The 14,872-nt window shown below is 43.1% G+C and overlaps 1 protein-coding gene across 13 annotated transcripts in view; it reads left to right on the top strand.

The window, feature by feature from the left end:
- LOC6523998 (voltage-dependent T-type calcium channel subunit alpha-1G) overlaps nucleotides 1–14,872 on the top strand; it is an 81,724-nt gene that overhangs the window by 25,417 nt on the left and 41,435 nt on the right. For all 13 annotated transcript variants that reach the window (XM_039371872.2, XM_043206891.1, XM_043206893.1 and 10 more), the window contains exon 4: nucleotides 13,754–14,741. In XM_039371872.2, the coding sequence (XP_039227806.1) occupies nucleotides 13,807–14,741 (935 nt within the window). In that variant the 5' untranslated portion in view covers nucleotides 13,754–13,806. The remainder of the gene's footprint in view (nucleotides 1–13,753; nucleotides 14,742–14,872) is intronic.

Below are 14,872 nucleotides of genomic sequence, written 5' to 3'. Positions count from 1 at the left end.
TTTCTGTGTGCTTGGCCTGTTTTTGGTTTTCCTTGTGTTGTATTATTTCGTTTTGTTTTCTATTGCATTTGTGTGTTGTTTTTTGATTGTTTTTGTTTAAGGCCAGGGCCACGAGTATCTGTCTGTTGTCGCCATTGTTTCTCCGGGCCAAACAATGCCTACTAGTCAAAGATCCAAGATCCCAGTCGCCCGAGGCATTAATTACAACTACGAACACTGCCCCATCCGTACAATTGGCCATTGTCTCGCAGGATTCAGGTGCACATACAGCTACAGATACGTAATACAGCTGCAGATACACACACAGATGCAGATACGGGTACAGATTCAGGTGCAGTGGTAGTGGTGCAGGTGCAAGTGCAGGGCCAGGACTCCAAGGAGCCGGGCCAGAAGGAGGTGTCCATTGTTGGGCTAAAAACAATTGCAACTGCGCCGTGTGCCTGCCAAACTGCCGGAAGTTAGCTATTACACAGCGAGAAAAGAGGGGTATCAATAAATACAAAACTCTCAATCTAAAGCCCATTAGAAATATTATAGAAATATTTAAATGGTCATTTAAAAATACATACTTTAATAATTTATTTTTTAGTCCCAATTCTTGCATGTATAAAATGAACAAATAGTAAGTGATACTTGATCCTTTAAAACAACCGATAAAATATCAAGTTGTGGTTTAGGAATGCTCTTAAAATAATTTAAAATATCCCCATATAACAATTCAGAATAGAGTGCAGCGTTGGCTGGCTCGTCCGTTTGTCCGTGTCGTCTTTGGTTTGTTAGCCATCATTGTTTGGGCCAAACGGCTGCTCCATGCACAATCCTCTCTCCTCCCTCCTCCATCCAGGACTCGTGTCATATCGTGTCTCTTGGCCAGCATTGTTGGCATTTGCGCTGCGGGGCTCAGGTAAATTGATAAATGCACCTGACTAACTGAATTCCCCTCCTGCCACTTGACCCAAATCCCGGATCCTTTGCGATGGACTCTTTGTGCCCGGGGCCATTTGTGCCATTGATTTGATTGCTGGCTGCGATCATCTAACTGATGCGATGTGGGACAATTAATTTCGTAACTAATACGGCTCGCGGGGTTTTCCAGTTAGCTGGCAAGCCAAATTGTGGTAAAATTCGAAATTGAGGCTCAGTACTCTCAGTATTCGTGTTAACAAAAGGGAAGCAGGGGAATATACAATACAATTTGAATTAGATTTCCAGCTAGACAACCTTGACTTAGCCAGTCTCTTAGTTCTGCCATCGAATGCCAACGTGGATACGGAATGAATTCTTGAAGGCAACATTTTTCGGGCCACGTGTGGATGACAGCCTTTGGCCTTGGGCATTCGATTGTAGGTTGCTTCGGCATTTGGAACGGATCCGACGACCCCCTGGTTGTATCAACAGATGGCAAGCCTGCATTACCACAAGCGTTGCCTATTTTGCAGTGCACCGCGACACGGCCAATTGCCCTGATGGAGGGTGGGAATGTGGGTGGCATGGGCAGGTGTGGAAGGTGTGGGCGGTTGGACAGAGTGGCAAGCTCTTGATGTTGTCAGTTGGTTTAGAAATGCTGCATAAAAGGACAAAGGCGTCGCGGAGCCCGAGGAAGCGGGCCGGAATAACAACAGCTGCGATCCCGCCCCTCGACGCCCTTCGTTCGCCCAACCACCTCCCACCAGCACCACCCACTACCACCGAGCGGGAAAAAAGGGTTCTCCACAAAGCGATGTCAGCTGCTCAGATGCAACTGGCGCGCGTGCACTTGGGGGAAAAAAACCCCATTTCAAATGTGTCACTTCTTAAAGTGTCAATTAAAGTTGCCTGGATTATTTGGTATAACCTGCGCGCTGAGGAATAAGAAGCTTACAAAAATTTAAATAATATTCGGAACGAATTTTCCTTAATAAGCGAGTAAATCCGTTGCCTGACTTGCAGTTTTTTTTTTTTTGTATTTAAAGCATTTGTGTTTTTCGCTCTCTGCACAGACAGCCAACTTTTGCCTTTGAAGCACTTTTAGCCTCCTTTGTGCTGCACGTGCTCTTTGTTTCTGCCAGTGAGCACCTGAAACCACCCACCACCCAACACCACCACCCACTTCTCAAAACGTAAGGTCGTTGGAGTCGCTGGCTGCGTTTTTTGGGAGCACACTGTGCACTTGCCGCTTTTAATGAAGGCATTTAGCAATGCAATGCTAAAAAAAAAAGGGAAAAACTGAATTGTAAGCGGCGATGGATAATTGATGGCGATTCGCAGTTGCACTTGACCTTTGACTTGCACAGGTGAAATGATGAGGAGGCGAGGAGGAGCTGCAGCTTCGATGGCGATTCTCCAGTTACCAGTCGGCGACCTTCAGGTTTAAAAGGGTTTTCATTAACTTTAAATACTCCTAAAGAAAATACTTTAAAATGAGATAATTCCTGCGGCTTCAAAAGAAGCCAATTAATGGAAAGATAAATACGTAAAGTGGTAAACAACAAAAATGAGAAGAAAGCTAAATTCAAATTCAAAGCTAAATCTCATAAGCTGCAAAAGCGTTTGGCCCATTAATGCTCCAAAGTTTGGGCACTTTAAAAGCTATGTATTTTAAGTGGATACATTTGCATCCCATACCGCTACATATACATATATAAATATATGGAGTAAATATGTACATATACTATATAAAGATCTGGCGAAAAAGTGTGACAACAACACGAAACGGACACCTAAATGAAAACTAAAGTCTAAATTGTAAAGCAGCAGCTGAAACCGAAGCTCAAGTGGCCGGCGGCCATGCGTGGAAAAGCCCGTGAAAAGCGGGCGGGAAATGTGGAGAAAACTCGGGAAAAGTCCGTGAAAAAACGCGGACGCCAGTGTCGCACTTGGACTTTTTTTTTTTGGTTTCACTTTTCATACTTTTTTTTCACCTTTTTTTTCTCTCGCATGACAGATGGCAAATGACCCGCGGCCCAAGCTGTCCATAGTGTTGACCCCGCATTTTGGGTTCCCATTTCCATGTCCCATTTCGTTCCCGATTTTCCCGAGAATACTCACAACTGGAGTGACGTGCGCTAATTGATTTCAAGATACTCGGAGGGTTGCCAAAAGAAAAGAAAATAAAATAAATGGCGACGACAACTGTCCGAGAAAACAGTTTAATTATATTTAAAGTTCGAGTTTTGAGTTTTTTGTTTGCCAATTGTGATTGCTAAAGGCAGAGCGAAGAAGTTGCACTTCTTTCGGCCAGGTTAATTAATTTTTCCTTTTCTCGAGCAAAGGAAGCACTGACAGGTGGCAAAGTTTTCATTCAATCAAGTGTGCCAAGTGCGTTGCCGCCGCCGACGCCGCCACCAAAAAGAAGAACTTTGAACTTGAAGTTTTTTGGCAGCACCTTCAGCTGGTTCCTCATCTTTATCCTCCTCCAATGCCAGCATTTTAATTAGCCTAATTAATTTTTGGCACAAAAACTAAGAAAACCCCAGACGAGAGCCAAAACTTTTCACGGCATTTCCTTTTGCCTTTTATTTTATTGGTGGGCGGGTTCCTCGGAAGAAAAAAGTTGGAAACGAAGGGAAATGCAGTGACAAAAGTTTCGAGAATCTTGCCAAGAAAACGATGTGATGGTGCGTAGTTTCATAAATTCTTTCCAGCAAGCAAGTGCATAACAACAGGTTAAATTATACATACATACGAGTAAGTGTGCAAGAGTTTAGGGGATTATATATTAAATATGATTCAAATTACTGGATATTATTATAAAGTATCGTTTTAGAACACATTTAGAACTTTACTTGAATTTATCATTTAGCAAGCAGTTAGTGGTGAAGTTCTCCGCTCCAATTTCCAGTAAATCGTAATTAGTTCAGTGAAAAGCGATTGACGGAAGCGGAAACAAGCCGATAATGCTCGTATAACCGCCGCATTTCCCCTGTTTTAATGCCAATAAAGGCGGCACAGGCAGCACAGGCAGCCGTCCCTTTTGTCCGCTTTCGGTTGAGTTAATAAACATAAGTTTGCAGCAGAACGAAATAGGACAGCTTGCCAATGGGCCAGGACCAGATGCTCCTGAATCCGCCGGAAGTATGCAGGCGGGCTGACAAACCCGTTTAGGAAGTTGAATGGCCTGCGAGCTGCGGACTGCGAGCACAGAGAGCAGGACACAGAATAGCAGGAAGGAAGGCGGAAGTGTGTAATTTAAGCTGCGGGCGGGTGGACGAAGAACGAAGGATGCAGGACATGGTATGGAGCCACAGGACGGAGGAAATCAGGAAGCTGGCTAAACCAAAAATGTAACGACCATCAGATGGCCAACAATAGATAGGGGGTATTCTAAAATGAGGTGAGTCGACTAGGAGTAGCCATTTATTTGAAAACGCCAGTTGAGAGGAAAAATCTAGACCACTTATTTAAAGAACTACATACAAATTAGCAAAAACTACTCAGAAAACTACTCAAAACACAACAAAACAAAGCATTCAGCTCGGTTTAATTATCGTAAAGCGCTTGTTTAAATTTGCCTTATTATTATATTATATTATATTAATTAATTGCAAATAAATATCCACATATTGATATATGTATATTAAAGTTTGCCCAGTGTCAACATAAATGTTTTCATAGAGCAAATTCTATTGTATTGAAAGTGATATTGCTAATGAAGTTACAACTTTGTAGCCCCGTTTACGATGAGGTAAGTGCTGTGTTTGCTGGCCCACAGAGGCCAGTAGTTTGCAGTCCCAAGTATGCAGAACGACCAAATGCACTTAGTCGATATGGCTGCTCTTAGCCAAAAGTTGTTGCTGTTTTGCCGAAGTTGCACATAAATCGTGGCAACTTGTGCGCTCAAAGAGCCGAAAAATGACATCCAATGGCGGCATTGGCATCCGAGGAGCTCCCCAACTCCATCCTAGAAGGAGCATGGAAGGGGAGCATCCAGGACGAAGGACTAAACAAAACATTTAACGGTGTGAGAAGAGAGGGCAACAAATGGCAGCTTTGGCATCAACTCAAGTGGCCATAATGGCATAGACGATGTACAGGAAGCCACTGATGTTGTTGCCTCTGTTGTTGCTGGAAAGGGGAATGTGGGGAAGTGTCACCGGAAACAGGAAGTGCGGCAGATAGCAGAGCAAAAGTTGGCTATGTCCCAGTTTTAGTACAACGACACCATCACCGCAACCACCCAGGCAGGCATCATCCTCATCATTACGATGGCGATCATCATCATCAAAGTGGGTCTGGTCTCAAAAATTGAAATGTATAACTTAATTTATGGCGAAACGTCATCATCGCCATCGGGTTTTTGCGCCTTAATTATGCGCTCATTAGACGACTGCCTTTGTGGCACATGGTTTTCAGTTCAGTTTTCCCCCCCTCACAGTTCAATTGAATGCTTTTCATTTCATTTCATTACGTTTGATTTCATTTCATTGCGCATTGCATAGCATTGCTTTGCATTGCATTTGATTTCAATTCGTTTTCATTCCATTTCGTTTGGCTGCACTGCGAACTGACAAATTTCTTAATTGCAAGGCAGCTTTTTGGAATGGAATGCCTTTTCATCTACACGGGGCTTCTGGCCTCCGAAAAATGCAAACAGAAAGATTGAAAGCAAAGCAGCAAGAAGCGAACGAGAATTAACGTGCAAAAATAGGCCAAAACCGAAGAAAATAAAATTAAGAAAAACTAATTAAAGAACTATTTTACCAAGCGTTCAGGCCATAAGATACCGGGTTTCTCATTAAATTACATTTTGTACATTTCTTAATGTAAAGTGCTTGCTTAAAAGTGCTTGCCTAAAAATCCGGAATATTGAATACCAAGAGCTTCATTTTAGAGATTCTCCAACTATTATATTTATCGATCATCACACTAGACATGTAACCAATATGCCCCATTAATGGATATCAAAAGCAGAAGGGGCAGAAATCAGGCCAGTCAAGCGGGGGATCTGTTCAAAAACTGGCCAAATGCGGCAAAGGGCCGCTGGCAAATGCAAAAAGGCTGTTGCCTGTTTGTTGCTGCTACTGTTGCAACTTGGTTCTGTGGGCAACCTTGAAGTGGCACAGTTGAATGCAAGAAAAAAAATTGAATTTAATTCAAATTGAGCTTGCCACACACAAACACACTAACACACAGACAAACACTCGCACACACACCGAACAAAAGAAATGAGAACTGCTCTAAAAAGAGCTCAACAATGTCTTGGCATAGTAAGCACCTCCATCCGAAGCCCCAACCCACAACCTGCAACCTACAACCTAAAGCATCCTGCATCCCCTAACCATGCACCGTACATCTAGTCGTCTCTTTTTGTGGCATGTGCTTAAATAGACAAGTTTATTGCCAGTTTTGGGGCCTGTGGGGCAAACAATGACGAGGCCAAAAGGGTAGACAAGTGCTAGGCCATGTTGTTCTTATATTCTAACATTCCTCTCACACTGGCAAAGGTCAAAAGTGTGTTTCTGTATTTCGTATTCTGTATTCTGTATGCTGTATTCCGTGTTTTCTGCTTTTGGGTTTAGCACCAGGTCAAAATGCTGGGACAGTTGTCATGTGGCTGGCGAATAGGTCTCAAGCTGAACAACTTGAGTCCCAGTCCCACTTGCAGTTCCATTCTCAGTTTCATATTTCAGTTCAGTTCCAAATCACAGTTCCATAGCTCACAGTTCCATGAATCCGTTTCTTTTGCTGAGTCTGGCTTAGGGTTTTCTTTCTTTCATTCTTCTTTTTTTTTTTGTCATGTGTCGGAAAATTTGACAAGATCCCGGGTCTCCTCATCGTATCTTTCGGCTGCAGTCTCAGCACATTTGCTTTCGAATGGGTCCAGTGTTTGCTTGTGGTTATTCATAGAGCCAACCGTACTGCTGCTTTCACTGAGCTGTGGGCTTAATTGTCGTACCACGTTTTTATGACGGCCACGAAAACTGGGTTAAAACAACCGAAACACTCTTAACTGTGGACGCTAAGCCACGGGTCAAGATGGCCAAATTTGGCAGGGTTTCTTTTTTTTTTAACTGGATGTAATAGTTTAGGGTTTTTTTTTCACTGATAACTTTCGCAGTTGGGAGCAAGTGTAGCGACTATAAAATACTTAGTGCTATTAACAAGTTTGCGCTAATTATTAGGAATTTCGCAGTCCTTAATCTGAAATCTTTATATTTTTATATACGAGTATGTGCAAATATTAACATTTCCGATAAAACTTAATGCAAACTTCAAGATGCAACCAGCCACCATTTTCCAGTCACCTTCTACGCCCACTTAGTTATTCATTCAACTCAATTTGCGAATTTTACTGCCGCATTTCTCGCCGCCTTTTCATTTGCCAAACATTTCTTTTTACGAGCGGCGCAAAAGTTTCGCCATGATGCCATTCTCAACTCCCTGAAGACGGGACAATTAGGCAAGTTCTTGAACAACCACCACTCCACTTTTTACTTTTCACTTTTTTCCCATCCTAATCAACAGAGCAGCCTTAAGGGGAACGGGAAGGGAATAAAGGCATAACAACAAGACGGCAAGTAAATTTTTTGGCCAATCTCAAAAGTCCGTGCTGACCTGATGATGGCCAATTAAAAACCAAAAATTGCGTCAACTGACAAGGCGGACAAAGGCGAAAATACGGCGATGGGCGGGCCAAGTTTAATTGAAAATGATCAAGAACAGACTTTTGGGTCATAAAGGCAGGAATACATTCTTTTCTGTGGTCAGGGGTCAGGGGTCAGCCACCCCGGATGACAAGTGTCGTCGCACAGATCGCACCATTAAATGGCCTAGGACAGATACAGATACAGATGATTTCCTTAACAAACTTCACCGCGCACTCGAGATACGAGTACTCCATTTTAAAGGCATTACGGCCCACTGCTATGCGGCATAAAAACACTGAGCGAAAGTATGCCAACTGCAATTTGTTCATTAAATCTTAGAAGAACCTCGAAAATGAATAGTCAGATAGATATATAACCAATTATCTTGTTATCCAGAGTTTACTTATTTTACAGTGTTAAAAAAAACATATCGAATTTATAAGAAAACCATATACGCATATTTTTTTTTCGCTGTGTACCAGCGTGTTTACCTTGAGTGCAAGCCGACACGTTTTCAGTGTTTGATAAAATGAAATTTTATGGCATGAAGCACCGGCCATTGGGCACAGGACTCGGGACGCAGGACACTCCACTCCACGTAGTTAAAGAGCGAGAGCGGGAGCGCGAGTAAGGACAAGGACAAGTATGAGGATGAGAATGAAGATGAGGATGAAGAGGTGGATGTGGATGGAGACAGGACCACGACTGACCGAAAATTGAAACAGAGCGGCTATGAATTTCCAGCCAAGACAATGGCCACAACGTGCCCGGCCTTCCTGTCTTCCTTCTTCGCGTCCTTCGCATCCTGTTCGTCCTTTTTGGTACGGAGCCGAACAGTTTGGGGCTAGTTTCATTCCCCAGACGAGACAAACAAACAAACGAAACCAAACCAACTGGAGACTGGAGAGTCGGGCGAATGTTCAAGATAATTGAATGAAAATTCATTCGTGTGCTTTTCGATTTGGGAGTACGAATACACGCATACGAATACCAAGAAAACTTTTGCCCAGCCTCTGGCTTTTTGTCAACAACCGAAAATTCGTTTTTCTTCTTTTCACTTTTTGTTTTCTTTTTTATTTTTTTTTGATTTTTTTTTTGTGTTAGGCAAGTGAGGGATATTTTGTGTATTTCACATGTTTTTGTGTGGGGTGCGGGCAAAAGTATTTACATGTCGTTGTCATTTCCGAAATTTTCCCTTCCTTTGCTGGTGTGGGAAATTTCAGACTTAAATCGAATTAGAGATTTGTTGTCCCTTGTTGTCTTATTTGTTTAATTTGTGAAAAGTCTGCCTTCTGCACTTCGTCTTCCCCCCCTCCAAAAAAAAAAAGAAAAAATAGCTTGTGGCATCACTTCGGCTCAACAAGTTGAACCCGAAAAGAATTTGCATAAAAATTCATGGGGTTTTTGGTGGCCGTTTGGCCCAGATATTTATATCTGTATCAGTTTTTCCACAGTTATGTATTCATACATAAGTTGAAGCCAAGTCGGCGATTAGTTTGGTATTCCCCAGAAGCATTAAATCAGCATAATTCTGTGATTTCGCTGAAGGCAACAGGATTGCTTTTTTGTTTTCACCTTTTTGTTTCCGCAGGAATTCTCAATGTCAGCTAGAGCGCAGCAAAAGGAATTTACAATATCGATGCGACATGGCCTCAACCTTGGATGGCTTCCATTTCCTTGGCATTTTCCTCGTGAATTTTCCTGATTTCCTCCACCCTGCTTTTCCACCTTTTCCACCATTTCCACCTCTTCCGCCTGTCCCTTCTGTATTATTTAACAGATGCTGCCAATGAGGCGGAGAAGAAGGCGCTATCGCCGTTCTCATTACTTAAAAGCGCGATGCCAAAAAAACGTTGACTGAATGCTGGCACGGCCCACGCAGCGTATGCGCAATAATTTGGAACTGAAATTTTGCAACTGCTTCTGCTGGTGGTTAAGGAAATGCGGTTAACAGTTAAAAGTTAAAAGTCCATAAAAGCAAACAAGAAGAACATTTAATTCGATTCGGGGTCGAATATCCAATGGAGTCGTCGCAACGCAAAATGATCAAATTAAGTCATTGGCAATCGTTGAGCGAATTCAATTGGTGCAATTCCATTAAAAGCGTTTCGATATTGATTGTTCGTTCAATTCGCCAGGGAGGCCATTTAATATAATGCATAACGATGCTGATGAGCTTACGATTTTAAATACATTTTTGTGATTAAAATGAAAAATACTCTAGCTAGGCCTGGCGATAATTACGAGCATAGAACAAATAAAGAGTGTATTTTATGGCACATTTACGAGAGCTAACGGTGGCTGAAATATGAGTGCCTATTAAAAAAATATTGCAAATGTTTTGCAAATGGGTAATAATCAAATTTACGATACTACTAAAGTAAGAATAATTTGGTAACTGATACGACTATTTAAATTTAAAATCTGGAATATCTCTTTGATATTTATTACAAAACCAGTGGCCAATCGACTTCTATCGATAGCCCGGCCAACTGAGTGATTGACGCGGCTATAAATCGATTTTATCGATTACGACTTCCATTACCAAATTGAATCGCTCAACCCACAGCCCGCAATCGAAGCTCAAGACGTGCATTTCACATGCTCGCATGCTGAATATTTATCGAATAATGAATAAGAACCACGCATACCCACACAGATTCCATTAACCGTATTACGTAAAAGTTGCAAATAAAAAAGTACGGAATTTATCGAACTGCCAAAAAAGGAAAAGCATATACCACTACGTACATATACTCGTATATGGAGGATGTTGAAGGGATTCTGTGGATGCTCTGCACAGAAATTTACGGTTGTGCTCAACTGACTGCGCCAGGTGGATTCCGGAATTCGGGAACGCTGGATTCCCGTACGCTGAATTTTCCGACCGGCTTAGTGGTCGCCATTCATGGGCCAATAAAAAGTGAATATGAATTTTATGTCTGCGTATTTAAAACGACAATAAGTAGCGTGTGGCCATGAATGAAAAGTATGAAAGTAAAGGAAAGTAAAGCTCAAGTCCCCAGCCAGGGCAATCAAAACAAAATAAAAAAGGAAATGAAAAGCGTGAGCAACAAATGCGCTCAATGAAGCTGAAAAGCAACAAAAGCGGTGGAAATCGGTGGGCCCACTTGGATTGGAAAATCAAATGAAAGCAAAAAGAAAAAAAACAAAACAAAAAAAACGAAGTTCAAGCAGGTATTCATATATATATGCAACTGTCTGTTTTTCTGGCAGCTGCTGAACATGAAAATGAGTTTTCTCCTTCAACTGCCTTTTTTATGCCAGTCAAGCCAAATAAAAATAATAATAAAATCGGCGCAATAAGCAAGCAATGACGGCGGCGAAAGCGAGACTGAACATCGATTTATACACAGATGAGCAATCATAAATATTAATGTTAAATACAGCAGGGCTCGAGAGGTTGAAACTGGTATTCCTGGGTAAATCGCAAGAGATCCGAAGACAGAGCCACATTCCCACAACTGTCCATTGACCATTGCCTAATGGGATGGCAATCAGAATGGCCATTGATAACCGAAAGTTAAGTTGTATTCTTCTCAAAGTTCTCGCTTCCCACTGCCCCGTGGCCCGTGCCCCAAAAAATGGCACCAGCTTTATGCTAATGTCGGCGACTTTTCCCGACAGGCTCTGCCTCATAAGGCAGGCAGGCGGTGAGCATAAATCTTCCAGGCACGAGCAAGGACTCCCATGAGCTGAGAGTCACAAAAAAAAAAAGGATCTCCATGCCGTCGGGCGACATCGAGGCGCGCTGCCACTGATTTATTTGCCAACGTGTGTACCACGCTGCGTATGCTTATTATTCGTGCGACTCCTTCCTTGACTTGCCCTCCCGTTTTTCTTTATTTTTTGTGTGCTATTTTTTTTTATTATTTTCACTCTGCTCCAGAGACAGCTATCAATGACAGGGGCTTGATTTTGCATTTAAAAGTGAATTATATATCCGCAGATTCCACGACAGCCGCAGAGAAAAAAAAGGATGCGGGCCATGGAGAACTGTGCAAATATCTTGCCACATAAGCGACAATTTATTTGCATATTTTCATGGCTCCGACAGTCTGAAGAGTGAGTTGTCCTGGTTGTTGTTTACATTAACCCGCCGGCGGCAAAGTGAAAGGGGGCCAACTAGCAGACAACTATGTGTGTGTGTGAGTGTGGGTAAATAACAAATTGGTTGGTGATAAGTGAAAAAAGCAGCAAGACAACTAAGAGTGACAGTTGTGCAGGTTCATATGTCTTAAAAAGGGTTTTTTTAAATATCAATACTGCAAACTAATAATTTTCAACTCGTACTTAAACAAAGCGAATGCCAAATGTAACTTTAGTGGCAAATACTTATTTTATTTGACAAATGGATTAAGCTAGACTTAAACCTAGACTGTCCTCTTTTGGAATTATTTTCAATCAAATTCCAATTTGTTATGCGATATAATAATATACAATGGCTGGCAAATCCATTTGGAATGAACTCAATAAGCGCGCTCTCGTTTTGGGAAACCGTTTATGTCGATATATATCTACAGTTTGAGTCCACTTACAACATAAATTCATGTTGCACACTGTGTTGACCCATTTCAAATTGTTATCGCGTTAATATCTGACATGTTTGAATGTCACATTGATCCCGTTATTCGGCTAAAGTCTACATGTGTGTGTGTGTATGTGTGTGTGTGAGTGAGTGTTGGTTGGTTGGGTTTGTTTGTATTTTTGCTCGCCCTTTGACTAATATCAACAGCAAAGTTGCCTTTCCCGCGCTGTTTGTGTTTAATTATGTATATCTGTGTAAGGCACACGCACATAGACGCAGACGGGCGGGGTAATTCGCACACAAATACAGGGCGATTGTGTGAGTTTACATGGGTGCCATGTGTTTTCGTGCAAGGCGCTTACAATAGTTGTCCCACTGTGTGTGTTTGCTCCTGTCTGCTTAAGCCTGCTCAACATTTTCCAAATAATTCGGCAACTTTTGTATTGTCACGTGCGTTTGTGCGTGTATGCGTGTGTGTTTGGCATTGTTTGTCTTGGCGCTGACTTCCGTTTCCGGCTGATAAACAAATGGCGCCAGCCAACGATTAATTATTTTGATTTCTAGTCTTAAGGTCCACCCACAAAATAACCATAACAATAAAGGCAATATCAACAAAAACACATCTAAAGGACACGTGTCCTGCCAATTCTCAAATAGCCCAATCGACAAGCCATAAGATCAACGGATTTGTATGCGAAGACGATATATCGATTAAATTTCTTGTTAATACATTTCACACATTTAAAAGCTTTAATATTCATCCAACTTTTTTGAGTATTGTTTCCAACCTATCTGAATTTTCATAAATTGTTTGACACAAAAGTGCTTGCTCAATCGATTCCATAGATGCGCACAAATATCTCAATAGCTTCGCAAAGGAATCTCGTCCTTTGTGGCATTTCTTTGGCAGCCTATCAATGAGCCAATTTTCACACAATTGCAAGTGTGTGTTCGTGCGCGTGTGTGTGTGTGGGAAACCACAACGCAGCACTTTTTGGCACGTTAATGTGTTAGAGGTCCTTACCTCACAACGAAACACAAACACAGACGCACACGACGAGCTGTAATTAATGATTGAGCGCACAAGGGTCTCCCCCAAAAAGTATGCTACATTTCTTGTCTATACGCACAAAATGTGCTTCTCATTATTTTTACGTACTCCACACGCACGCACCCACACATGCCCACACACATACATAAAGTTTTCAGAAAAAGCAACGCACGTGCGTATAAATTATGTTTTGGCTTCATTATGTGGGTGAGTGGTTGGGTGGCTCACTTTGGGGGTGGTTGGGTGGCGACCATTGCTGGCGCCAAGTATCGCATTAAAAATCAGTTCCCGAAACTTTGCACGTACACCACAAGAAAATTGTTCAAATGAACTCATTAAAGCGTAATGAAATAAGTAATGCGCTTAAAATTTAAAAGAACTTGCAGAAACGGGATTTTCGAAATGAAATAAAAAAAAAAATTATTTAAATCCTCTACATGATAGCGGTTTATGGATTTTTTTTTTTGCGGAATATTACGAATATTGTGAATTCCCTTTGTTTCGGTGTAAGCTGATGTTGCACTTATAATTTAATATTCGATTTTAATGACTTTACTAATTGTTCACTTTCTCCTTTTTCAATTTCAGCAATCGGCAGGAAGATGGAATGACCAAAATTCGCTTAGTTGGCACCCCAGAAAATGCTGCCACAGCAAGCGGCAGCGGCGGCAATAACAACTACCACTCAATCAGCAACATCGACAGCGGCAACATCGACAGCGGCAACATCGGCGGCAGCAACAACAACAGCAGCAGCAGCACCAGCTAGGAATGGCCAGCGACGTCGCGTGGCAGCAGCAACAGAAGGCTGCAACAGCAACATTGGCAACAACAACCTCGGCAACAGCAACAGCAAGCTCAGCAGCAGCAGCAGCACCCACAGAGTAAGTCAAATGCATTCCAACGAAGAGCCGCCCATGACGGTGATCGTCGATGGGGGCGGTGGCAGCAACGTATCCGTTTCCGGTGCCAGCGGCCATCGACGGGGCAGCCAGCGGTTGCGGAAAACCAGTTCCTCCAGTGCCAATGCCAAGTCGGCATCGGCGTCGGCGAATCCTGCGGAAAGGACGAGCAGTGGCCAGAGGTCATCGCATCGCCAGACATCGAATGCCTCGGATGGTGGTGGCAGCAGCAGGCGTCGCTATCAGGGAAAGGAACATCACGAACGACGCGACCGCCAGGATCGCCAGGATCGGCAGGAGCGATCTGATCGAACGGATCGTCATGAGCGCCGTGATCATCGCGATGAGCAACAGGCGGCACGTCGGCGAACAGGACGCCGGCACAGTGGAGCCTCATCGCTGAGCGATGCTACCGCAGCAACAGCCGCAGGACGATCCCGATCCAGGGGAGGAGGTCGTCGAACTGGTGGAGCGGTCAGCTCATCGACCGCCTCCAGTTGCAATGGCAGCTGCAGCTCCGACGATGGCGACTCATCGCACACCTCGTCCTCCAGCTCGTCCAGCTCGTCCGGCGAACCGAATCTGCCGTATCCGGGATTCCCCGAGATCTCTATCAGGGCGCTGACGCAGTACACCCGGCCGCGCAACTGGTGCCTGATGCTCATCACCAATCCATATCCTTTGCACAAACAAAAACGAAGAGAGTTTCGAGGGTAGATGGGGATGGTGGTGGGGTTGACGGTGATGGTGATGGTGATGGTGGCTGGGATGCCCTAATTGCCATTGTCCTTCGCTGGCAATTTAC

The sequence above is a fragment of the Drosophila yakuba genome, chromosome X, assembly GCF_016746365.2.
Source record: "Drosophila yakuba strain Tai18E2 chromosome X, Prin_Dyak_Tai18E2_2.1, whole genome shotgun sequence".
Lineage (NCBI taxonomy): Eukaryota > Metazoa > Arthropoda > Insecta > Diptera > Drosophilidae > Drosophila > Drosophila yakuba.
Note: the sequence above shows the minus strand (reverse complement) of the source record. Positions and strands in the feature narration are given on the sequence as shown.